At 36.1% G+C, this 27,906-nt stretch overlaps 1 protein-coding gene across 1 annotated transcript in view; it reads right to left on the minus strand.

Annotated features, from left to right (window-relative positions):
• Window positions 1–1,154: 1,154 nt before the first annotated feature.
• Window positions 1,155–27,906, minus strand: part of LOC102807028 (pre-mRNA-processing factor 6-like) — a 29,485-nt gene continuing 2,733 nt past the window's right edge. Inside the window, exons 2-25 of the mRNA XM_085507801.1 lie at window positions 27,450–27,509; window positions 26,523–26,607; window positions 25,723–25,841; window positions 25,010–25,088; window positions 24,816–24,910; window positions 24,409–24,490; window positions 21,258–21,377; window positions 20,416–20,575; window positions 19,912–20,039; window positions 19,304–19,430; window positions 18,312–18,430; window positions 17,710–17,872; window positions 17,371–17,479; window positions 15,497–15,566; window positions 14,680–14,801; window positions 9,789–9,882; window positions 8,669–8,833; window positions 8,282–8,383; window positions 4,722–4,796; window positions 4,183–4,316; window positions 3,987–4,054; window positions 2,874–3,012; window positions 2,589–2,715; window positions 1,155–2,449 (exon numbers count right to left, since the gene is read on the minus strand). Of these exons, the coding sequence (XP_085363927.1) occupies window positions 2,297–2,449; window positions 2,589–2,715; window positions 2,874–3,012; window positions 3,987–4,054; window positions 4,183–4,316; window positions 4,722–4,796; window positions 8,282–8,383; window positions 8,669–8,833; window positions 9,789–9,882; window positions 14,680–14,801; window positions 15,497–15,566; window positions 17,371–17,479; window positions 17,710–17,872; window positions 18,312–18,430; window positions 19,304–19,430; window positions 19,912–20,039; window positions 20,416–20,575; window positions 21,258–21,377; window positions 24,409–24,490; window positions 24,816–24,910; window positions 25,010–25,088; window positions 25,723–25,841; window positions 26,523–26,607; window positions 27,450–27,509 (2,695 nt within the window). The 3' untranslated portion in view covers window positions 1,155–2,296. The remainder of the gene's footprint in view (window positions 2,450–2,588; window positions 2,716–2,873; window positions 3,013–3,986; window positions 4,055–4,182; window positions 4,317–4,721; window positions 4,797–8,281; window positions 8,384–8,668; window positions 8,834–9,788; window positions 9,883–14,679; window positions 14,802–15,496; window positions 15,567–17,370; window positions 17,480–17,709; window positions 17,873–18,311; window positions 18,431–19,303; window positions 19,431–19,911; window positions 20,040–20,415; window positions 20,576–21,257; window positions 21,378–24,408; window positions 24,491–24,815; window positions 24,911–25,009; window positions 25,089–25,722; window positions 25,842–26,522; window positions 26,608–27,449; window positions 27,510–27,906) is intronic.

Raw genomic sequence — 27,906 nt, forward strand, 5'->3', positions numbered from 1 at the left:
TGACAATGTTTTTATGCAATACATGGTTCTTTCTACGATTTTTAATTTTAGCTGCAATACTTAATTTTTAGACTTCTTCACATATATTATGTACCTTATTCAGTATTTCACTATACATAGATATTATGTTGCATATTGCAAGGAAAGGGGAATAATCATTTCAAAAACTGATATATAGAAATAAAGTTGACCCCCCCCCCCCACTCCTATTTGTGCACCATATTGTCTTACGTATATACCTAATGCTTCTCAACCAATCAGAACACTAATGCAGTAATTGATTGTATAAAGTAAATGTCCTCATTCAGTGTTTGACTCACGGTCATAAATATGACTGAGACGAATCTTTATTCTCATAAATCAAACGACTTTTATACAGATCACATGACACAAAAGAGGAAACACTGTCCAAAATTGTCTAGATCAAGAAAAACGAGCCATGCATAGCACAGTCCCAGCTAGTTATCCAATTTAAGATACATAGTTTTGTTTATAGTAATATAGTATGGATCCAGAAGATGATGCTTGATTATGATGATTTTTTTAACATTAAAATTATTGACATCTTGTATCTCATCAAACGAGTACTTGTCCAAATTGGCCGTCAGTCGGCCATTTTGAATATCTATAACATCATGTAAAACGAATATATAAAGTTCACTAATATCCACGAGTTGATCATTATGCAGCCCTTGAATACATGTCCACCTTCCACAATATGCAAAACAAGAACACTGGTTACAAGTGCTGAACACTCGCTCGCTCACTCACACCTTCATGTATTGCATAATAAATTAGGAACATGGTTCACTATTTCCCAGTATGAAATTTGTACAAAATTTCTGAGAGGACTCATTTGATGCCTTCCAAAAGTGTATATTGTAGTTGGTTTGGAGTGATACATATACATTCTGCACTCTGTGCACTCTGACTCTTCATGTACCCCCTCCCCCCATATTATAAAATGTATCATACTTTGGCTAGATCATATACTTACCAGTGTATGAGCTAATGCAAAGATAAGTTATTGTAGACATAGTTTCGATGGTAACTACCGTAATTAAAATGAAGAATCTCATTAAGAATCTGTCTGTCATTAAACCAGGGTTTAAAGGTACATGTGCAGCTTCAATAATTCAGTCTACCAAAGAACATAAATTTGAAAAACAATAACATCTTTAATATACAATGTATATATAATGTAGAAGAGATAAAAATAGTGATAGACATGACACAACCTCGATAGACAATGAGATAAGTGAAATACATTTTTAGTGTAAAAATATCCCCGCCCATTTTTTTTTAACTGCCAGCATTATATAGTTGATTTAACTAATATGAGACATAATACAAAGTGGAGCAGTTTATTTGTATGATTCTTTCCTTTATTCTGCCCATGATATATACATAGTGCATTTCTAGCATGAAATATGTAAGTTTGAACAAGATCACTCCCAGTCATGTTAGCGATATGCTTTCAAGACAGCATTTGTTAAAAACAAAATGGCCATTAGTCAGCTATTTTGGATTCACTCAGTGGTGTTACCAAGAATCTATTATGTTTATCGAAATATGTTCAAGTACAACCAATAGAATCATCGAAAGTCAACACCGCAAAATTTACAAACAAGTCACTAAGTTCTAGTTTTATTTTCACTTATTTGTGTCCATGAATAATTGGTTCCCTAGTAATTGCGGAACATACTGACAGTGGCTGGGTGCAGGCCTACACAACAGGCGGGAGAGGGCTGCAGGCCTACACAACAGGCGGGAGAGGGCTGCAGGCCTACACAACAGGCAGGGGAGGATTGCAGGCCTACACAACAGGCAGGGGAGGATTGCAGCCCTACACAACAGGCGGGAGAGGGCTGTAGGCCTACACAACAGGCGGGAGAGGGCTGCAGGCCTACACAACAGGCGGGAGAGGGCTGCAGGCCTACACAACAGGCGGGAGAGGGCTGCAGGCCTACACAACAGGCGGGAGAGGGCTGCAGGCCTACACAACAGGCGGGAGAGGGCTGCAGGCCTACACAACAGGCGGGAGAGGGCTGCAGGCCTACACAACAGGCGGGAGAGGGCTGCAGGCCTACACAACAGGAAGGGAAGGGCTGCAGGCCTACACAACAGACAGGGGAGGGCTGCAGGCCTACACAACAGACAGGGGAGGGCTGCAGGCCTACACAACAGGAAGGGGAGGGCTGCAGGTCTACGCAACAGACAGGGGAGGGCTGCAGGTCTATGCAACAGGCAGGGGAGGGCTGCAGGTCTACGCAACAGACAGGGGAGGGCTGCAGGCCTACGCAACAGGCGGGACAACTTTTGCAACCAATGGCAGCAACTCTTCAGTTTTCTTACGCCAATTCACAATATCTTTTGCAACAGAACACCAAAGTTCACCGTGACGCGGCTCGGCATTGATACATTTCTTTCGCACATCTTCCTGTTGTTCCTACAATAAAGATAATATTACATGTCAATAGAACTTTCCCGGCAAGACGTTTTTAACATGAACTATTGGAATTCCAAGATAACATGATGTCTTTCTGTCTTACCTCATTGCGATTCTGTAGTTAAAATTTCTGTCTTACCTCATTCCCGTTCTGTAGTTCAAATTTATAAAAGTATGCCCACGCATCCCCTAAGTCTGGTTCAATCTTCACAGTTCTATTAAACCATTCCCTTGCTTTGCTGAGTTTACGCTCAGTCCAGAATAACCTATCAAAGAACACAAATAAATAAACAAAGGAGGAAAGTGTATGCATGTTAAATGCATTATACTGATTAAATAAAAACAATAGACTATATGTCTTAAAACTCAATTCCTTCATACGATATGTATATACATAAAACATGGTACCAAGTTCTGTATCTACCTTGACACTGCTAGTAATACATTTGGGTCATGTTCGCATCGTTTTAATGCATCAACACTTTTTGTTTTCCTTTGTGGTCTTGCCTCCATAAATATAGCTTCTGCCCACAATATACCAGAGTTTGGACAATCTTGTATTGCTGTAACAATAAAGAAGGGAAATGTTAGAGTGGTACCCAGAATGTAGCAACTGATACCCAGAATGCTACAACTGATACCCAAAATGTAGCAACTGATACCCAAAATGTAGCAACTGATACCCAAAATGTAGCAACTGATACCCAGAATGATGCAAGTAATACTCACAAAGTTGCAAATAATACAAGTGTTGCAGCTGATACCCAGAATGCTACAACTGATACCCAAAATGTAGCAACTGATACCCAAAATGTAGCAACTGATACCCAGAATGATGCAAGTAATACTCACAAAGTTGCAAGTAATACAAGTGTTGCAGCTGATACCCAGAATGCTACAACTGATACCCAGAATGTTGCAACTGATACCTGAATGTTGAAAATAATACTCACAAAGTTGTCACTGATACCTGAATGTTGAAAGTAATATTCACAAAGTTGCAACTGATACCTGAATGTTGAAAGTAATATTCACAAAGTTGCAACTGATACCTGAATGTTGAAAGTAATACTCACAAAGTTGTAACTGATACCTGAATGTTGAAAGTAATACTCACAAAGTTGTAACTGATACCTGAATGTTGAAAGTAATACTCACAAAGTTGTCACTGATACCTGAATGTTGAAAGTAATATTCACAAAGTTGCAACTGATACCTGAATGTTGAAAGTAATACTCACAAAGTTGTAACTGATACCTGAATGTTGAAAGTAATATTCACAAAGTTGCAACTGATACCTGAATGTTGAAAGTAATACTCACAAAGTTGCAACTGATACCTGAATGTTGAAAGTAATACTCACAAAGTTGCAACTGATACCTGAATGTTGAAAGTAATACTCACAAAGTTGCAACTGATACCTGAATGTTGATTGTAATACTCACAAAGTTGCAACTGATACCTGAATGTTGAAAGTAATACTCACAAAGTTGCAGCTGATACTATGAATGTTATACCTAATAGGCAAAACTCTTACCTCTGGCCATATTTGCTTGCGAAATATTTTTATTACCACCTCTTTCTTCCACCCTTACAGCTTCCAGCCTGCAGGATATGAAATATACATATATCAGTACAGAAGTGACACCACCAGTGTTTACATTGTAATATATTTGCATGAAATTGTATCAGTTTATATTATGTGTGGATGGTATATATGTATGTATTCTTACCATAGCTCAGGACAATGTGCATTATGAAGTCTAGCTTTTTCTAATATAGCTCTTGATTTGGTCACATTACCGGCTTTCTCCTCTAATCGTGAATGCAACAACCACAGTGATATGGAATGCACACATTTCTTGAGCTGTGAAAGTAATCAGACATAATCGTGAACGCAACAATCACAGTGATGCACACATTTGATGTTTTGAGCATATTCACTGTGAATTTGTCAAGAAAATAATGAGTTTTATTGTTATTTTACATGTTCGCATAGATTTAATTTAGCGGATTTTACTTAACTTTATAATTAATGCATTAGAAAATAACCTCCGTGGATGGCAGTGAAATAGAACATCAGCAAAAACGCTGATTATTGTCAATAGCGATAGTCATAACCATTTCTCAGACCTTATTAAAATATTCTTAATTTTTGAATTATAAAGCTCATCAGAAATTTGTACTGAAACAACAAACAATGGTTGTCCCATGGTACTTTGATACAATCCCTAGGGGATCAAAAGCTTCCAGGTTAGAACACCCAACTTACCCCTTGTTGATATGTTTTTCTAGCATCTTCAGATCTGTTTTCTTGCTCTTCAATCTGCCCTTTCATCATCCATAACTGGAATGTAATCATTGTAAATTAATAGAGCCAAAGTCTGTTTATTTGACTATCACATCATCATTTTTACCTTGTTTGACCCCTCTTCACCTTGGCATTTGATACCCAAATGTGCAAACACAACTTTATTTTAAACCAAATGTATCCACAAAAAATTTGAAAGTCAATTGTTTGCTGCCAAATTGAACACACATACTGTTTTAGAGATACTGATAACTGACGATACTTAAGGTTTAAATATGCATCACTTGAGTCAATGACATCACAGAACCAAGTCTGCTTTCATCAGAGAGAGTAGCTTATCTTAGCAAACTCTGGGTAGTGTTTGTCAATGACATTACAGAACCAAGTCTGCATTTCATTTGAGAGAGTAGCTTACCTTAATAATTTCTGGGTAGTGATTGTCAATGACATTACAGAACCAAGTCTGCATTTCATCAGAGAGAGTAGCTTACCTTAGCAAAAGCTGGGTAGTGTTTGTCAATGACATCACAGAACCAAGTCTGCTTTCATCAGATAGAGTAGCTTACCTTAGTAAACTCTGGGTAGTGTTTGTCAATGACATTACAGAACCAAGTCTGCATTTCATCAGAGAGAGTAGCTTACCTTAGCAAACTCTGGGTAGTGTTTGTCAATGACATCACAGAACCAAGTCTGCATTTCATCAGAGAGAGTAGCGTACCTTAGTAAACTCTGGGTAGTGTTTGTCAATGACATCACAGAACCAAGTCTGCATTTCATCAGAGAGAGTAGCTTACCTTAGCAAACTCTGGGTAGTGTTTGTCAATGACATTACAGAACCAAGTCTGCTTTCATCAGATAGAGTAGCTTACCTTAGTAAACTCTGGGTAGTGTTTGTCATTGACATCACAGAACCAAGTCTGTATTTCATCAGAGAGAGTAGCTTACCTTAGTAAACTCTGGGTAGTGTTTGTCATTGACATCACAGAACCAAGTCTGTATTTCATCAGAGAGAGTAGCTTACCTTAGTAAACTCTGGGTAGTGTTTGTCAATGACATCACAGAACCAAGTCTGCATTTCATCAGAGAGAGTAGCTTACCTTAGTAAACTCTGGGTAGTGTTTGTCAATGACATCACAGAACCAAGTCTGTATTTCATCAGAGAGAGTAGCTTACCGTAGTAAACTCTGGGTAGTGTTTGTCAATGACATCACAGAACCAAGTCTGCATTTCATCAGAGAGAGTAGCTTACCTTAATAATTTCTGGGTAGTGATTGTCAATGACATTACAGAACCAAGTCTGCATTTCATCAGAGAGAGTAGCTTACCTTAGCAAAAGCTGGGTAGTGTTTGTCAATGACATCACAGAACCAAGTCTGCTTTCATCAGATAGAGGAGCTTACCTTAGTAAACTCTGGGTAGTGTTTGTCAATGACATCACAGAACCAAGTCTGTATTTCATCAGAGAGAGTAGCTTATCTTAGTAAACTCTGGGTAGTGTTTGTCAATGACATTACAGAACCAAGTCTGCATTTCATCAGAGAGAGTAGCTTACCTTAGCAAACTCTGGGTAGTGTTTGTCAATGACATCACAGAACCAAGTCTGCATTTCATCAGAGAGAGTAGCGTACCTTAGTAAACTCTGGGTAGTGTTTGTCAATGACATCACAGAACCAAGTCTGCATTTCATCAGAGAGAGTAAGCTTACCTTAGCAAACTCTGGGTAGTGTTTGTCAATGACATTACAGAACCAAGTCTGCTTTCATCAGATAGAGTAGCTTACCTTAATAAACTCTGGGTAGTGTTTGTCAATGACATTACAGAACCAAGTCTGCTTTCATCAGATAGAGTAGCTTACCTTAGTAAACTCTGGGTAGTGTTTGTCAATGACATCACAGAACCAAGTCTGCATTTCATCAGAGAGAGTAGCTTACCTTAGTAAACTCTGGGTAGTGTTTGTCAATGACATCACAGAACCAAGTCTGCATTTCATCAGAGAGAGTAGCTTACCTTAGTAAACTCTGGGTAGTGTTTGTCAATGACATCACAGAACCAAGTCTGCATTTCATCAGAGAGAGTAGCTTACCTTAGTAAACTCTGGGTAGTGTTTGTCAATGACATCACAGAACCAAGTCTGTATTTCAACAGAGAGAGTAGCTTACCTTAGTAAACTCTGGGTAGTGTTTGTCAATGACATCACAGAACCAAGTCTGCTTTCATCAGAGAGTATGGCTTATCTTAGCAAACTCTGGGTAGTGTTTGTCAATGACATCACAGAACCAAGTCTGCATTTCATCAGAGAGAGTAGCTTACATTAGTAAACTCTGGGTAGTGTTTGTCAATGACATCACAGAACCAAGTCTGCATTTCATCAGAAAGAGTAGCTTACCTTAGTAAACTCTGGGTAGTGTTTGTCAATGACATCACAGAACCAAGTCTGTATTTCAACAGAGAGAGTAGCTTACCTTAGTAAACTCTGGGTAGTGTTTGTCAATGACATCACAGAACCAAGTCTGCTTTTCATCAGAGAGAGTAGCTTATCTTAGTAAACTCTGGGTAGTGTTTGTCAATGACATCACAGAACCAAGTCTGCATTTCATCAGAGAGAGTAGCTTACCTTAGCAAACTCTGGGTAGTGTTTGTCAATGACATAACAGAACCAAGTCTGCATTTCATCAGAGAGAGTAGATTACCTTAGTAAACTCTGGGTAGTGTTTGTCAATGACATCACAGAACCAAGTCTGCATTTCATCAGAGAGAGTAGCTTACCTTAGCAAACTCTGGGTAGTGTTTGTCAATGACATAACAGAACCAAGTCTGCATTTCATCAGAGAGAGTAGATTACCTTAGTAAACTCTGGGTAGTGTTTGTCAATGACATCACAGAACCAAGTCTGCATTTCATCAGAGAGAGTAGCTTACCTTAGCAAACTCTGGGTAGTGTTTGTCAATAACATCACAGAACCAAGTCTGCTTTCATCAGAGAGAGTAGCTTACCTTAGCAAACTCTGGGTAGTGTTTGTCAATGACATCACAGAACCAAGTCTGCTTTCATCAGAGAGAGTAGCTTACCTTAGCAAACTCTGGGTAGTGTTTGTCAATGACATCACAGAACCAAGTCTGCTTTCATCAGAGAGAGTAGCTTATCTTAGCAAACTCTGGGTAGTGTTTGTCAATGACATTACAGAACCAAGTCTGCTTTCATCAGAGAGAGTAGCTTACCTTAGCAAACTCTGGGTAGTGTTTGTCAATGACATAACAGAACCAAGTCTGCTTTCATCAGAGAGAGTAGCTTACCTTAGCAAACTCTGGGTAGTGTTTGTCAATGACATTACAGAATCAAGTCTGCATTTCATCAGATAGAGTAGCTTATCTTAGCAAACTCTGGGTAGTGTTTATCAATGACATTACAGAACCAAGTCTGTATTTCATCAGAGAGAGTAGCTTATCTTAGCAAACTCTGGGTAGTGTTTGTCAATGACATTACAGAATCAAGTCTGCATTTCATCAGATAGAGTAGCTTACCTTAGCAAACTCTGGGTAGTGTTTGAGACCTTCCTCCAGTAAAATAAAACTTTCACGAATACATCCTAAACACCATTCTAACTTCACTGATTTCATGAATACCTGGGATTATAAGATAAGACATTAAAACCAATATTGTCAAAATTCGAATGGCAAAGAGTATTCAATTTATGTAGGTAGTTTAGTTTTTAAAAATATTTGTTGTGCAAGTTGACAGTTTCTACATTGAATGTCAGTTTTCTATACTTTTTAAAATAAAAAAAATAATTTCAAGTGCATTGTGACAGAATCAACATTTCATGTTTTGAGACTAAGTGACATGACTTCTTATCACAATTACATGGCAGTCACTGTGTGGTAGATACTACATGGAGTTTTACTACTTACCCTAGCAGTTGGAGCACTACTACGAGCTTTCGCTAACAATCGTCTGGCTCTTTCGTATTCATTGTTTTCACTCTCCAGTTTAACGGCAGCCAACCAGATCTCTTCACTGTTTGGATTAGCCTGGAACGCTAGTGATAGAATACTCCTAGCATCCGACACATCACCCTAAAATTCATGAATTTACACTATTAATAAACAAGTTCAAATATTTCCGAGTTCATTCATGGAATAATAAGTTTACATCAAGTTTGTGAATTTTGTGTGATTTGAATGATGGATGATTGTAAGAAACAAAATATGTACCACATATATTTCTTAAAAAATTAACAGTTCATAGAGATGAATATTTACTATTTTGAAAACACTGAAAGTTGTGGGAGTTGCAAAACATGTAACTTTTGCTTAGTTCACAAATATATGTGATTATTTATGTGTGTTGTATTATAAAAAAAAACAAAACAATTTCCCCCAAAAAATTTAAAATAAATACTTTATAAAGGCTAGGTTACAAAGCAGATGATAAGTTACAGTAGGTAGACATCTAAAGTCAGCTGAAATAAAGATATAGGTAACAAAAAATGACAACTTTAAGTTTTAGTCTGACAGTGTGCAATGGGTTCTTAACCTACAGCACTATGGCTTTGATTTAATGAACAAGAAGTCAAGCTCAATTCAGAGGTCACCTGACAGGTATTGTTATTAATTACTGGTGACTGACAACATGTTTTGGATGCTGCTTGACAGTGTTTAGAGAAGATGTTATAGGTAAGAATCACATTCAGTGGCATGCTGAAAAGTGGGACATAGCTATGTACCAGAACGTTCTATGTTTCTAAGATAAGCACCACTTAACCATGTATTTCTATGGGCTATGGACAAGCTGCTGTGGAACGCCGGTCAAAGAGAAGGTAAAAGAAGCTAAAGTTGAGAAAATAGCACAAACTAATTTTTGAGACAATCCTGAACAACCAAATTTATAAATGTTACACATGTACATGTACACTGTTCAAGACAGTCTCAACAGCTATCCCAAAGTATGTTTGAGAGTTTTAGATCATTGTTTACACTGGTTGTGTAAGGTGGTGACAAAGTGGTTAAAATGAGTATACTTTGTACTTACTGCCATCCACTTGGCCTTGGCTCCCATTAACCATAGCACTTCAGCCTTAGGACAATGTGCCACAGCTCTCTGTAAAAGAGTTTCCAGTGATTCCCTGTATAAACAATATCATTCATTAGTGATTGAGGAAATGTGTCAGTTGTTGGTTGGCTCATGGTTGGTAAGTTTTTGATATTTTCTGATACACTGAATGTCCAATCACAATCTTGAATTTTGATGTAGTGGTTGATGTGTGCATACAGTTGAATTTTGATGTAGTGGTTGATGTGTGCATACAGTTGAATTTTGATGTAGTGGTTGATGTGTGCAAACAGTTGAATTTTGATGTAGTGGTTGATGTGTGCATACAGTTGAATTTTGATGTAGTGGTTGATGTGTGCATACAGTTGAATTTTGATGTAGTGGTTGATGTGTGCATACAGTTGAATTTTGATGTAGTGGTTGATGTGTGCATACAGTTGAATTTTGATGTAGTGGTTGATGTGTGCATACAGTTGAATTTTGATGTAGTGGTTGATGTGTGCATACAGTTGAATTTTGATGTAGTGGTTGATGTGTGCATACAGTTGAATTTTGATGTAGTGGTTGATGTGTGCATACAGTTGAATTTTGATGTAGTGGTTGATGTGTGCATACAGTTGAATTTTGATGTAGTGGTTGATGTGTGCATACAGTTGAATTTTGATGTAGTGGTTGATGTGTGCAAACAGTTGAATTTTGATGTAGTGGTTGATGTGTGCATACAGTTGAATTTTGATGTAGTGGTTGATGTGTGCATACAGTTGAATTTTGATGTAGTGGTTGATGTGTGCATACAGTTGAATTTTGATGTAGTGGTTGATGTGTGCATACAGTTGAATTTTGATGTAGTGGTTGATGTGTGCATACAGTTGAATTTTGATGTAGTGGTTGATGTGTGCATACAGTTGAATTTTGATGTAGTGGTTGATGTGTGCATACAGTTGAATTTTGATGTAGTGGTTGATGTGTGCATACAGTTGAATTTTGATGTAGTGGTTGATGTGTGCATACAGTTGAATTTTGATGTAGTGTTTGATGTGTGCATACAGTTGAATTTTGATGTAGTGGTTGATGTGTGCATACAGTTGAATTTTGATGTAGTGGTTGATGTGTGCATACAGTTGAATTTTGATGTAGTGGTTGATGTGTGCATACAGTTGAATTTTGATGTAGTGGTTGATGTGTGCATACAGTTGAATTTTGATGTAGTGATTGATGTGTGCATACAGTTGAATTTTGATGTAGTGGTTGATGTGTGCATACAGTTGAATTTTGATGTAGTGGTTGATGTGTGCATACAGTTGAATTTTGATGTAGTGGTTGATGTGTGCATACAGTTGAATTTTGATGTAGTGGTTGATGTGTGCATACAGTTGAATTTTGATGTAGTGGTTGATGTGTGCATACAGTTGAATTTTGATGTAGTGGTTGATGTGTGCATACAGTTGAATTTTGATGTAGTGGTTGATGTGTGCATACAGTTGAATTTTGATGTAGTGGTTGATGTGTGCATACAGTTGAATTTTGATGTAGTGGTTGATGTGTGCATACAGTTGAATTTTGATGTAGTGGTTGATGTGTGCATACAGTTGAATTTTGATGTAGTGGTTGATGTGTGCATACAGTTGAATTTTGATGTAGTGGTTGATGTGTGCATACAGTTGAATTTTGATGTAGTGGTTGATGTGTGCATACAGTTGAATTTTGATGTAGTGGTTGATGTGTGCATACAGTTGAATTTTGATGTAGTGGTTGATGTGTGCATACAGTTGAATTTTGATGTAGTGGTTGATGTGTGCATACAGTTGAATTTTGATGTAGTGGTTGATGTGTGCATGCAGTTGAATTTTGATGTAGTGGTTGATGTGTGCATGCAGTTGAATTTTGATGTAGTGGTTGATGTGTGCATGCAGTTGAATTTTGATGTAGTGGTTGATGTGTGCATGCAGTTGAATTTTGATGTAGTGGTTGATGTGTGCATACAGTTGAATTTTGATGTAGTGGTTGATGTGTGCATACAGTTGAATTTTGATGTAGTGGTTGATGTGTGCATACAGTTGAATTTTGATGTAGTGGTTGATGTGTGCATACAGTTGAATTTTGATGTAGTGGTTGATGTGTGCATACAGTTGAATTTTGATGTAGTGGTTGATGTGTGCATACAGTTGAATTTTGATGTAGTGGTTGATGTGTGCATACAGTTGAATTTTGATGTAGTGGTTGATGTGTGCATACAGTTGAATTTTGATGTAGTGGTTGATGTGTGCATACAGTTGAATTTTGATGTAGTGGTTGATGTGTGCATACAGTTGAATTTTGATGTAGTGGTTGATGTGTGCATACAGTTGAATTTTGATGTAGTGGTTGATGTGTGCATACAGTTGAATTTTGATGTAGTGGTTGATGTGTGCATACAGTTGAATTTTGATGTAGTGGTTGATGTGTGCATACAGTTGAATTTTGATGTAGTGGTTGATGTGTGCATACAGTTGAATTTTGATGTAGTGGTTGATGTGTGCATACAGTTGAATTTTGATGTAGTGGTTGATGTGTGCATACAGTTGAATTTTGATGTAGTGGTTGATGTGTGCATACAGTTGAATTTTGATGTAGTGGTTGATGTGTGCATACAGTTGAATTTTGATGTAGTGGTTGATGTGTGCATACAGTTGAATTTTGATGTAGTGGTTGATGTGTGCATACAGTTGAATTTTGATGTAGTGGTTGATGTGTGCATACAGTTGAATTTTGATGTAGTGGTTGATGTGTGCATACAGTTGAATTTTGATGTAGTGGTTGATGTGTGCATACAGTTGAATTTTGATGTAGTGGTTGATGTGTGCATACAGTTGAATTTTGATGTAGTGGTTGATGTGTGCATACAGTTGAATTTTGATGTAGTGGTTGATGTGTGCATACAGTTGAATTTTGATGTAGTGGTTGATGTGTGCATACAGTTGAATTTTGATGTAGTGGTTGATGTGTGCATACAGTTGAATTTTGATGTAGTGGTTGATGTGTGCATACAGTTGAATTTTGATGTAGTGGTTGATGTGTGCATACAGTTGAATTTTGATGTAGTGGTTGATGTGTGCATACAGTTGAATTTTGATGTAGTGGTTGATGTGTGCATACAGTTGAATTTTGATGTAGTGGTTGATGTGTGCATACAGTAGAATTTTGATGTAGTGGTTGATGTGTGCATACAGTTGAATTTTGATGTAGTGGTTGATGTGTGCATACAGTTGAATTTTGATGTAGTGGTTGATGTGTGCATACAGTTGAATTTTGATGTAGTGGTTGATGTGTGCATACAGTTGAATTTTGATGTAGTGGTTGATGTGTGCATACAGTTGAATTTTGATGTAGTGGTTGATGTGTGCATACAGTTGAATTTTGATGTAGTGGTTGATGTGTGCATACAGTTGAATTTTGATGTAGTGGTTGATGTGTGCATACAGTTGAATTTTGATGTAGTGGTTGATGTGTGCATACAGTTGAATTTTGATGTAGTGGTTGATGTGTGCATACAGTTGAATTTTGATGTAGTGGTTGATGTGTGCATACAGTTGAATTTTGATGTAGTGGTTGATGTGTGCATGCAGTTGAATTTTGATGTAGTGGTTGATGTGTGCATGCAGTTGAATTTTGATGTAGTGGTTGATGTGTGCATACAGTTGAATTTTGATGTAGTGGTTGATGTGTGCATACAGTTGAATTTTGATGTAGTGGTTGATGTGTGCATACAGTTGAATTTTGATGTAGTGGTTGATGTGTGCATACAGTTGAATTTTGATGTAGTGGTTGATGTGTGCATACAGTTGAATTTTGATGTAGTGGTTGATGTGTGCATACAGTTGAATTTTGATGTAGTGGTTGATGTGTGCATACAGTTGAATTTTGATGTAGTGGTTGATGTGTGCATACAGTTGAATTTTGATGTAGTGGTTGATGTGTGCATACAGTTGAATTTTGATGTAGTGGTTGATGTGTGCATACAGTTGAATTTTGATGTAGTGGTTGATGTGTGCATACAGTTGAATTTTGATGTAGTGGTTGATGTGTGCATACAGTTGAATTTTGATGTAGTGGTTGATGTGTGCATACAGTTGAATTTTGATGTAGTGGTTGATGTGTGCATACAGTTGAATTTTGATGTAGTGGTTGATGTGTGCATACAGTTGAATTTTGTGTGTGTTGTTGTAGGAGACATATATGAAATATAACGTGTCACAATGATGTCCAGCAAAGAATAAACAAAACAAAAATATTGTTGTGGCAGAACGTGTCACGTGATGCAGGTCCACCATATTTAGTTGATGTACTCTAAATCAATTAGTTCCAAGATCAAGTTTAACATCTTTGAGAAAAATTGACACAAATATATAACATAGCTGAGGCAGAAATGTCACAGACATATTTTCTGAGAATAGCCACATGAGTCAGATTAATTATTAAAAGTATATATGAGGTAAAAGACATTTCCATTAATTGGGAAATAAAATAAAATACTAATATCAGTGACTGTCATGATATTAACGGTAAGCAGTCTTCTTTTAGATTCATAGACTACTTTCTTGGAAGTCGAAGATACAGTGTTATGTATGTGCGCACATACTGTTTTGTGGTGTAACATAAACTTGCACACGTGATATTGTGCTTCTGAGTGTACCAATCGACGTCACAGAAATAAAATTCCCTTTTATCGAATACCAGCAACACTACATTTTTGTATTTTCCGCCATGAGAAGGCAGGAGAATTTGAACACCCCGGTCTCACAACTTTCAGGAAAGTGGTCTATGCTAAGTATAGTCATTCTACTGATTCCTACCATAGAGGGCAATAATCATACAATAAAAGTGTATCTACCTGCTTCCATGGTTCTTTTCAAAGTAAGCTGCTTCAATCCAGATCTTCTTTCTACTTGGAAACACTGTCAAGGCATGGGCATACACGGCACGGGCACACTCGATACCACCGTGGGATGCAAACTATAGATAGAAATATACAAAATATTCAAAATTCACACAGTATACATGTACAACATATTATTATCTGTCATTGTATTGCCGTAAGTTACAGTGTGTCGTAATTTTGTGATATTGAATCCCATCTATGTCATCATTTATAAAAAAGATCTTCATCATGAAAGGTTTTAAATTTTCATCATTCTGCTCAGTTCATGTGACTGGATCAGGAAATATGTATAATAATAATGTTATTACGAAGTCAATGTGTGCACTCAGATAGAACACGATTGCATCAACCTCTGCTACATCACTGTACTGTGTTTAGCATAAGTTATGTCAACGTATGCACTCAGATAGAAAACATTGCATCAACCTCTGCTACATCACTGTACTGTGTTTGGCATAAGTTATGTCAACGTATGCACTCAGATAGAACACGATTGCATCAACCTCCGCTACATCACTGTACTGTGTTTAGCATACTTCATAACAACCTTACAATAATCTCACAAAACATTCTGATCTAATATATAATAGCTATTTACATGGCACAAATTCTTTCACCAAAATGTTGACACAATATCTTTGATTTTTCGATAATGTCTTTACTAATCTTTGATGAAATGGACATTGTCATTTATGTTACAACTATATTACTAGTATAACTAGTACACATGTTACCACTGTGGTAGTATACACTAGTCACGAGTACTCACTGTATCAGCATCATCCATCCAGGTTGGTTCTCGGTCTTCATCTTCAACCCCAATGCCTATTATAGTACGGCTACAAGATAAGAATCAAAGAAAGCTTAGAAAGAACTCCCATGTGCTGAGAGTATTGGAGACACATTAAATATAATTTGAAATTACTTAGCTGAAAACTAATTATGAAAATCAGAAAATTAACATGAACAGTTTTGATTGTAAAACTAATGAGGTCTGCGCAATGTAACAAAAACTCTATGTACCAAGTTTAATTGAAATGTGATAAGAACCAAAAAATTATGAATTATTATGCTAATTAGGGAAATAATATGAACAGAGTTTTACCCCAAACTAATTAGGTTTGTACATTGTCCTAGAGCATCTTTGTACTAAGTTTCATTAAAATGGAAATTAGTACTTTAGATATCAGTTTGAAAGCTTAAAATTGGTTAATTATGCAAATTGGGTAAATAATATGTACAGATTTTAACCCACAATTATCCAGGTCTGTCTATTGTCCTACAGCATCCATGTATAAACATTCATTGATATGTGATGATTAGTACCTGAGATATCAGTGTGAAAGTCGGAAATTGGTTAATTATGCAAATTAGGTGATTAATATGCACAAATATTTACCAAAAACTAATTGGGTCTCTGCATAATTCTAGATTCATTGAAATGTGATGATTAGTACTTTAGATATCAGTAGAAAAGCTGAAAATTAATTATGCAAATTAGGTAATTAATATGCACAATTATTTACCCTGAAATTAATCAGGTCTCTGCATAGTCCTAAAGGATCTATGTACCAAGTTTCATTGAAATGCGATGATTAGTACTTGAGATACCCGTGGAAAAGCTGAAAATTAACTAATTATGCAAATTAGGTGATTAATATGCACAAATATTTATCTGAAACAATCAATCTCTGCATAGTCCTTGAGTATGTAAGTACCAAGTTTTATTGAAATGTAATGCTCACTACTTATATCAAAAGCTGAAAATTAATTAATTATGCAAATTAGGTAATTATATGTACTGATATTACCATAAAAACTATCAGATCTGTGCAGTGTCATATGACATCTATGTACCAAGTTTCATTGAAATGTGATGATTAGTACTTGAGATATCAGTGGAAAAACCGAAAATTGACTAATCATTATGCAAATTAGGTAATTAGTATCCACGGATTATTACCAAAAACTAATCAAAACCTAGCATTAGTTCAGAGCATCTATGTACCAAGTTTCATCAAAATCCAATGAGTGGTTCTTTAGATATCAGTGGAACAGTCATAGAACAGCTAAAAATTAGCTAATTATCATGCAAATTAGGTAATTAACGAGCATGGATTTTTACCAAAACCTAATCAAATCTGCGCATTGGCCCAGAGCATCTATGCACCAAGTTTCATCAAAAACCGATGTATGGTTTTTGAGATAGCAGTGGAACAGTCGGACACACATACACACATACACACATACACACACACACACACACACACACACACACACATACAGACAAACTAACTGCAAAGACTCCCATTTTGTGTTTCGCACATGGGAGTAAAAAATTACTGATATTATTAAATAAACTTGATATATTTAACAGCAAACTGTACCGATATATTCAATAGTAAACTGTACCGATAACTACCAGTAATCTAAGAAAATCTATAAATTAAAGAGTGTAGACCTCATACTCAAAGAATTCAGTCACAAAGAATGACAGTGAAAATGAATGAATGATTCTGCATAGTAATACAAGTACTCCTGTTTATTGACTGTCACATCAGTTGACAAACACTACTTCAGGCCTTCCTGTAAACAACTCTTATATTTCATCATTGCATTTGGCAGTAATGCTTTTATACTTACATAATTGCTTGACATGTTGCAATACTTCCTGATTTTTCACATTCTTCTGCATCTTTCACCCATTGCTCTCGGTTGATTTCCACCATATTGGCCCTCAGTGAGGTGATAGCTGTGTGGGACATAACATTTATACTACCGGTATTGTCCATATAAGGGCATTAAGTGATGTCACTGCTTTACATTATTGGACATTAGATCAATACCTAATAGTGTTATATTGGCCCCAATAGTGCACAGGAATCACTTAAATAAAAAACAATCTGGTTTAAGAAAGAATTGTTACATTTCAAAAAGTACCAGGATGTGTGACCTCTGCCCATTGATCCTTAACATACTGACCTCTTTCAATGATCCTATCCACCATCACTGTATTGTTATGAGCTTCTTCCAGCTTTGCGGCTGTAATCCATATTAATCTATCTGTTGGGATGTTCTCTCTGGCTTTGTTTAAAACCTTCCTAGCATTGTCATACGTCTCAAGTCTTGCTAATGCCAGCCACAACTGAATAAATGATAAATAATTTAAATATTAATCTCTGTAACCATTGAATATAACATAATATTGTAACACTTGTCTTAAAACTAATAACATGTTCCTAATGCTAACTCTAACAACACAGAACTATAAAATTATTACTGGTATATTTGACAATGAGTTCTATGAGTTTTGATTTTACTAATTTCACTGATTCACAGAAACTGATATAATATGAATATTAATCCATTTACTATTGTATTATACTTTCAGGCAACCCATGAATGGAATTCAAACGAGAAACTGTAATGAATTATTGCAATCCAAACTGATTACAGTACGAGACACCAACAAACTTTGTTGATCAACTTCTAAGTATTTTTTTAAAAATTTATTTCTTTATTTTGATGTATATATTTATCTATAAGGATGATTAGACTATTATAAAAGTAGACATTTATTTCACCTCTACACTGGTTGGACAGCACTCCACAGCTCTGCTGAGTAAGATGCGGGCATCTTCTGGTGTTTCTAATTCCACGGCAGACTTCCACAGTTTCACCGAGTTAGGAATGTGCTCCAGTGCTGGAAAATACAAAAACAGCAGTTATAGCTTCTTATAGTCACCACTATTGAGTAGAATAAGTAAATACTTCCCTAGTCAGTGAAAAACATCATTGACTACAACAATAAAGAAACAAACATTTTTATAGATTGGTATTTGAAATAAGCTGCTGATGCATTCTTGTCGCATACGACTTATTTACCACTTCCGTGTCACTGAGAATGTTCTAGAACCGTACTATGTCTGGGTGGAATTTTTAGAAGTTGGTTGAATAGATAATAGAACACTGTAGGAGGCAATAGAAGGTAATGGAACATTCTAGAAATTTGTAGTAAGTTCCAGACTCATTATGTATGCTGATGTAATGGTCTATTTATAGACAGTGTGGGTATATATAGGGGAGTTGTTCAGCACTGAGATCAGATCGGAGATCTCGTTGAATTGTATTGGAGTTTAAGTATCTAGTTATTGGAGTAGTGGAGTTTTACCGCGTTATTGTACTTGATGTTTGCAGAGTATAATAATACCAGTACCAGTTGAAACCTCATCTGTTGGCTCCGTGTTCGCATTTTATCATCGCCACCAGGGAAGTCTTTCTGTTACTGTTGTCATTTTGGTATTTGAACCATCACACCTGTACTATACCAATTAAAGTAATAATACATTGCGTGTGACAATTCTCATTGAATCTCTAAGGAACACTGCACCTAGCAACCATGTATTGGCATCCTAATAAATCCTAATAACAGTGGATGTAACCATTCACAAAATAAAAATGGAAGCAAAACGATGTTGCAGTCGAACTTAGCCTGTCATACACAGTTTACACTGTTCTACATGTTTGACCTCAAAGGCAATTGATACTTGGTCACCATAAATGTTGTAAAATATACCTTTTCTGAGTACTCTTTTCTTTGCTTTAGTTTCAGACTCTAAATCAGATGCTCTAATCCATATCCTGACAGACTGAGGTAACTGTCTTGCTGCTTGTGCTATGACAGCTTTAGCTGCATCACCAGGCTGATTATAAAAACAAATCTATGTTATCTATGTGGTAGTTAGTGTGTGTGATGAAAATGTGCAATGAATGGTACTGATGATGATGTTGGCATTTTGTTTCCTAAGGAGACTAAATCTTCTATGACCTTACTGGAAACCAAGTCACTACTATTAATGTTTCTAATTGCTGAGAATGAAACTTCATAAAAAGCACTGTGTAAAAGAACAGTAAAATTCACCAAAATCCATCTGTAAACACCCAAGATTCAGTTCCACCATTTGGCCATCATTAATCAGGTTGTGAAACAAATTGATATGCATATGTATAATATTATGCACGATGTATGTGTGAAGTTTGAATGTAATCAGTCCAGGCATGTTCAAGATACAGGTCCAGACGTACACACACATCCACGCGCACAGAGGTCAATTCATTAGTCCCTGTTTTTTGGACAGTGTCCGAACAGGTACTAAAAACATGGTATAATAATAATTGACATACCTGTAGTCTTGCTGCTTCTAGCCATAAATCCTCACTTTTAGGACATTTTTCACAAGCGTCCATTATGATATTCCGAGCGGCTTGCAACTTACCAGTCACTTCTTCCAATCTAGCAGATGCAACCCAAGCTGGTAAAATATACAAAAATATTAGAAATACAATATCATCATACACTGGGTTCAGTGTTACACAAAGGTGATTAAATAGTGACAGGCAACCTCCATAGTGATGTGTGGTAATATTTTGATATCTAACTGCAGACAAATTTCATGAGACTAATTTTTGTTTTTTATAATCTATGGAAACTATTTTACAAATAAATAAATAAAAATCTGTTTTTGAGAGACCTCGAAAATTGAATTTAAAAAAAAAGAGTGGAATTGAACTAAAACACTATTTATAGAATGTGGTTAAAATACATTCATTGTTTTGTTTCCACACAATCTAATGGTAGTCATATCTACTGCCCTCAACCGTAACATAATAAAGAGTTTGATGTCTCACCTGGAGGATGGTTTGGATTCGTTTCTCTGACAGATTTCAATAAAAGTCTGGCTTTTTTGATATCAGCAATATCTCCACCAATCTGTGGGATCATACTCTGTAGATCTGTGAGATAACCTTTCGGGTCGACCACGGTCTGTCCACTTACAGAATCAGATACCTAGTAACAAAAGTTACGTTTCAATTATAAAGCATCCACATTAAATTCCTATGTCACATGTTTACGGGATAAATCAATTTTGTGTCATTTAAGCGCATATTCCAGATACCTCGAAAAAAAACGAAAAAACAAAAAACAGCTGGAATATGATGTAAACTAAAACATCACAAGATGTGATAAATATTTATTTGGATCTTAAAAATAAAAGAAAGCAGCTCAGTATTACATATTCAAAACACATTGCTGCCAAATGTCCTATTTTAACTATGATGTATATGTCAAGATGTTGAGTGTATGCAACTTTGATTTCCATGTACAATGATTGATCCCATTCATTTGTACGTTAATCAGATTTCATACCAATAGAATAACAGAAATGATCAATTGTGTAAAAAGCACATGGCCGCCATGACGTTGTAGTGTTCTAATCTCATCCACAGTTTGAAATATCATGCTTATATAAGTCTGAGGAACAGTGAAGGAAGAGCATGGAACATTATTAGAGAAGATATAAATAAGTTTTGTGGCTCTCTCAGTCTCAATGAAGTCTCAGCAATCATGTGTTTCTAGGATCTATTTATTTGTACTGCCACACAACAAACTCAAATTTGTTAAAGTTCTAAAAAATTATTGAGGTTTACAGATAACAAACCCCATGCTGTGAAAATGAATAATACAATACCTGATTCAATTTAATGTCCATTAGAGTATTCCTGGCCTCACCAATTTTACGCAAATCTACGTCACCAGAAGGCGTCATCATACCCCCAGGATAAGGAGAGTTTAAACCAGCACCATACGACTACCAATCAATCAACATAAAATCATAGAGTAAGGGAAGAGTAGGAAATCAAACGAGCAGTGCACCGCGGTCATTACCACGGTGTACCGCAGAATGCCGGGGAGAGCCGCGGACTGCTTATAATTAGGGGTCTCTACCGGTCTCTACCGCGGTCCTCGGTAATGTGTGAAATACGTACTTAACAGTTTCTTTGTGATTCCACGAGTCATTGTTTTAAAATCCGATGCTGTAAATGAATACGATATGTGCGCTTGTTTAGTATTTAGTACATATATTTAGCGTAAATTTCCAAAGTGATGCGATACAATTTTTCATGGTACATGAAGGTATACCTTTATTACACTGGAATAAAGTTTACAATTGAAAAGAGGACGATTTACAAAGTTTCAGCGTATCCAAGCCGTATCCTGGTTCTTGATTGATTTGACAGTATCATGTTCCCCATTTGTGTCACACTCAAGAAAAAATGGCCAGCAAACGAGAAACGAGCGAACTAATCAAAACAGGTCAGGCCGTCTGCATTGCACTGACAATGACATGATTTTTTTCTGTTTCGTTTCATAAATCTTGCCTTGCGCATGTATTCTTGGTTGACAGAATCTTTTTTAAACAAAAGACGTTATTTTTCTGTTACATGTTCGTGTTCCATGGTACTCGTGAGTGTGAAAGGCATTTTGAATGAATAATTATTGAGTTTATGATACCGTACGATAACGCTAGCTGGCTCGATTAGAATTTCATTGCGTGTGAACCGCTGAGGTCATTGCCCGTTACTGTGCCAACCGCACATAGTTCAAAAGCACCTGACGTTGTTTTGTTGTTTTTTTCACTCGAAATGTAAGCGATCGAATACTCTGTGTTCAAAGTACGCTGCCCCGAGTTTGAAATTACAGTAAATTGTAACGCATGGATTTTATTTACATGAAATTTAGTTTATTTCAAAATGATATAGATGTCAAACCATAATTATTTTTATTTGAAATGTTGTTTCTTGACTTGACTTTTCTGGCTTTAATGTTTTGTGTGTGCGTGTTTGTTTACAATATCATTATCAACAACAGTTATTCAGTGGCCCCGTCTCTGAGGCAGCAAGTCGCGGTTTCGACTAAGTCGCGTAGTTCGATGGCTTCGGACGATTGTATTGTGTTTTGCCGTCAGTTTTAAAGTAGAAAAACTAAGTCTGGTATTATCGCGTATTTAATTGCCCGCTCAATCAGTTGGAGGTGACAACTTAACACCTACAGACCGTCAATTACTGAAATAGAAATGGTGATAGCAGCCTGACTCGAGGTGTCGACAGGGGTATGAAAAATAAGTTTGCGTAATTATTGCAAAGGCAACGCATTATCAAGTCAGCAAAGTTGAAATATTCACAGCCAGTACGTAAACAATGAAAAACAAGTTTGCGCAATTATTACGAAGCCAACGCATTATCAAGTCGGCAAAGTTGAAATATTCACAGCCAGTACGTAAACAATGGAAAATAAGTTTGCGTAATTACTACGAAGGCAACGCATTATCACGTCGGCAATGGTGAAATATTCACAACCAGAACGGTAACAATTTTTACGTAGGCAACGCAGAGCCAGTAAAAATTTGTGTAATGGGATGTGTATAATAAAAAGGTCAACGCGCGGAGCGCGAATGGTCACCAAGGTAACAACCCACTTGTTCAGCGCGTGACTTGGGGTTAAACTTGGGCCAAGGTTTATTAGATTAGTCAGTTTCGCCAAGAAGTGCGCTATTTTTTTCGCTGATTACCCAGTTGTTGTAGTATATATTGTAGCACCAAGTGTGTGACACTCCCTCTTCGACTTCGGCTTGCTTTTCCTACTTAGTGCATGGTCTCGAGGTAACGTAAACTGCGGCCTCTCATCGAGTGTTTTACACTTGGAATTTATACTTCACCCGATTATATTGGCATACGCGAAACATTAATCTTTTAAAATAAATCCTGAGACTATACATGATGTAAATTCAAAATAATGTGATATTATTTTACATTATGTGGGGTCTACATTATTCTGGGTTGCTTTGCGATGTTATACCAAGACTCGTGAAAATAAACTAGTGTTCTTCTGTGAACTAACAGAGACGATTTTTCCAATCTTCTGGTACCACTCGATTTTTATTATTTGAACTTGGCGGCAAGTAACCTTTAGTTTCCCAGTCTATTGTGTCCATTCATAGTTTTAACAATAGGGTGTAAATTGCCATGCGAGCCTACCGCACACGACCGCGGTAAACCGGGGTCATGGAATCTATGCATAAATTTGCATAAAATGCGGTCGACCGGTGAGCACCCACCACCACCGCGGTAATGACCGCGGTAAACCGCGAGTTTGATTTCCTACTCTTCCCTAAGACTGTTTCTGATTGGCTACCTAACAATAAAAAATAAATTAGTATTGATTTTGCTTATTTAGGAACTGAATCACAACTCATATGAACAGAACTGATGTAATTGCATCTATTAGTGCATTGTGAATGCAAGTGAACTAAAAACACTTTTAGGATTCCAAACATACTTGTGAATAGAACCTTTAAAACTTAATGAGATAATCATTAAGCTCTTGATCTATGTAGTAATAGATGAAAATGTTATGGATTTCACAAGATTTGGAAATGATATGTATATAAACAACAAATGACAGAATTTCCATAAATTTGGTTGTGATTGAGTTTTCAAAATTTTTGGGCATTATCAAATCATTGAATCATACATGGGATATTATGGTCTATGATTTGAATACAACTTTATTACAGAATTCAATTTTCAGCTGGAGCATTAGACAATGGATTGCTTTGCAGTGAATTCTTGCATCAGTTTTTCTTTTTTGACTGCCTCAAGCGCATTTCATCTAAATGTAAAAGTTATTGTGTAGCACATATTCAAATTTTGTGGAAAGTACTGTAAAAAGTCTTCTACAATGATCACTACCCATTAATGCAATGCACAGAGCACATATATATATTATATCACTAATGTATTCTGATCAGGTGTACATATAGTGACTTTCTATGTACTAACCTTTTGTCTGGGGTCTAATGACTTCACTGATTCACCAGATAAGGCTGCTTTAGCCAATAGACTGTCAGGAACTGGGGTCAATCTAATAAATACATGAATTAAAATAATTCAAACATTTAATTTAGAAATTAAATCTGGAGTATCTGTTCAAAGTTGCATTCCTAGGCTTCACTGAATACAATCCATCCAGCTATGTCATACATAAGAAAAATTACAGAGGATTGGGTCCTCTATAAGTACACAATGATTGTGTCACAATTCTATTTTTTTAATTTTGTGGAAAGGCTATACGTTTCCAAGAAGAAGGAAGCAACTGCATGTTTCAGGGTATGCACTACAGATTAGAATAACTCCCTTCTAAGCATTTAAGCTGTTCAAGTATTTATAAAGTTGAATTCAATATGTACCTGTCATGTCTTGGATTTCTTTGTTTTTTATTCCTGGCATCACCAACTTCAGGAATACTAGACCATTCATCTTCGGATACATCCGCCAATTGTCTCTGTCAATTTAAAGTTGTTTTTATTGGTGAGCAGAGCAAGTACTAGTATGTTTGATTTCACGCCATGAACAAGGAATCTAAAACTCAGTGTAACTGTACCTTAAGATCTGAAAACTGCTGCTGGATTTTTGGTCGTTCTTGTCGATATCTTTCCAATTCTTCTCTCAATCTTTTCTCTCTGTAATTTAACCATTAACTTATTTTGATAAGCTCATTCCAATAGTATTTGTAAAAATTATATTTTATGAATATAAAATTATTTATTAGTTAAGACGCTCTCAAGACATCACTGTGGTATTAAATGTTACATGTGTTAAATATTTCTTTTTGAAGGTCAAACCGTAGTTACCAACATTGTTCTTTTAATATATATCATTTAAATATACTCATATGCAAATTATTCACCATTAATATGCAAATTAGTCCCCATATTTAGGCATAAAGTAGGGAGAATACTGAATTATAATCAATAATCAACTGAGCATCTTTATTATTTTATTCAAAAAAAGTTAATTAATATGGGTAATGTAATGTATGAAATTCTTGGACAAGTTGCTCAGATGATAAATTTTACTGAGCTTTTTTAGTTATTATGTCAGGTGACAGTTTTCATTATTGACTGGAAGTGTTGTTTCATTGACTTATATATGTTTTTATATGTCAAAAGGTGTTTTAGTACACTATACCTGACATAGACCTTATGTAGTCTTAGGGTGTCATACTCTGTGATGGTGAGTATTAATGTATTAACTATACCTTGAAATTAGGAATCCCTAGGTGGACGCACATTCACACACATGATTGACACTAACCTTCTCTCTTTCCTCTTCTCATCCATCCTTTTTTCGATTGCTTCGTAAATTTCATCTGCTTCCTCATCGTCTTTCTCATAAGGTCCTGATGCAAACAGACTCCCTGCATAACCATGAAACTATAAATATGATAAATACGAGATTATTAAAAAATCCATGGCAACAATTTTGTAATGAGAGCAAAAGTGAAATTTGGTGATAAATTGCACAATTGGCTTATAGGAGCAATCATGGATCTATAGTTCCATGGTAACAGCATTCTGTCTTGTGTTCTAGTATCGTATTTTGAGAAAATATTATTGAAAAACTGCTAATTTTAGAACAGTTTCACAGAGAACAACATTATTTATCACTTGTTAAAACCTGAGTTTTTGAAATATGTCAGGATAACAATGACCCTAGGCTACAATTTCAGACATGGCATAATATCCCTGCCATTGGTGAGAGTCTTCCAATACTGACAAAATGGCCACCAAAATTTCTTGAAAAATAGAAAACTGAGCCCAATCATTTTTAGAGCCAACATTCTTAAAAGTAAAATTTAGTGCAAATTTGATAAATTCTGAAAATTTTCAATTGTCAAAACTACTCAACTGCCCACAAAACATTTTTAAAATTTTATGTTTCCATAATTTTCAAACACAATTTCCCACTGACTGACTTAATCAAAACATGGAAAAAATATTGAAAAACTTATGTGGTGTTATTTTGTGAAAGTTCACTTAAACATTCAAAAGGCTAACAGTAGGGGGAGCCAAAAAAAACGCTGACTTACTTTACACAGGCTATACGTGTCTTACCTCATCATAGTTTGAATCATTCAAATCTTCTTCTTCATCTTCTTCATCTTGTTTTTTCTTTTTAGGAGCAGGATGTCTGTCATCACTATATAAACATTAAACTGACAGTTATGAAATACTATACACTGTATACTGCTACATGTACAGATGTTGAAAGGACACCCAGATTCAAATTGCCTTTCCCCACCAATTTTCATCACAAATTCACAAATACCGGTAAGTCCTGTTTATAAGTCTGCACTTTTCTTCAGAAGATGGAAACAAAAATAGCCAAATTGTTGGGGTAAAAACTGAAAATTAAATAAAATTTTGTCTGTTGACTTAAAAATTAGGCTTTATTTCCAGAAATATTGAAGAATATAAGAAAAAAGTGCAGACAAATTTGACCGAGAAAGTCTGGTGGTGAAAAGGTTGAGCAAATAAAATTAATTTTTATTTTCATTCCATCAAGTGATTAATTATTCATTAAGACAACTGATACAGACAAATAAGTATAAAGCAAGATGTATTTATGATTGTTGTGCCATTGAAAGATTTATTCAGGCAATAAACGTTTTGATTTTCACACATTTGAGGATAAAAAAAGTCTTTCTGCACACGTAGTACCCATTTAATGTTTTACTTGTGCTGTACCACATGTATGACAATGTCAGTTCTATTTTTAATCACATCTCATAATAAAGATGGTTGATATTACAAGTGCAACTCCACCAGAAGCACACATAAGTGCCAAATTCAAACTCTGGAGAAAAACCATGATATATTAATCAAGTACAAGGGGACATCATGCTCCTAGCTACAAACATTTTTAAAGTGTCTAAGAAATAAAATCACAGACATGTACACAACTCTAGATTAAGATAATGGAGAAGAAGTAGATAATGAAGAGACATGCACAATACCATCATTAATACAATATGTACTCACCTAATGTCATTGGCATCCCTGGCAGGACCAATATCAGACCTTGTAGTGAAGCCTGTAGCTCTATAATGAATAATGAGTGCAAGAAATAATTTTTCATTGTACCAAGGAGAGGATCAGATCATAGTTGATATGAGTGGCTAACAAACAACAAGACACAAGTGATATTACCAGGGATCTGCCCACGCTGGTCGGCGCCGGTCGCTAGCGACCGGCACTCAGAATTTCCGACCAGGACAAAAAGTTGGCGACCAGCACTATTCTATTTGTTTATGATACACACAGGATGTCGGCCACTGGACCATCATTCTATTGTCCTTGTTGGTTTTAACACACAACACAATGCAAAAAATTAACACACAACAAAACTTGAAAGAAGATACCGCTGTTCAAAATCAACGTACACGTGTGACATCAGCCTAATGTGTTTTTGTTTTAACCTCCGATTGACATTCTGTTA

The sequence above is a fragment of the Saccoglossus kowalevskii genome, chromosome 14 (genome assembly GCF_978046115.1).
Source record: "Saccoglossus kowalevskii chromosome 14, keSacKowa6.1, whole genome shotgun sequence".
NCBI classification, from domain to species: Eukaryota; Metazoa; Hemichordata; class Enteropneusta; family Harrimaniidae; genus Saccoglossus; species Saccoglossus kowalevskii.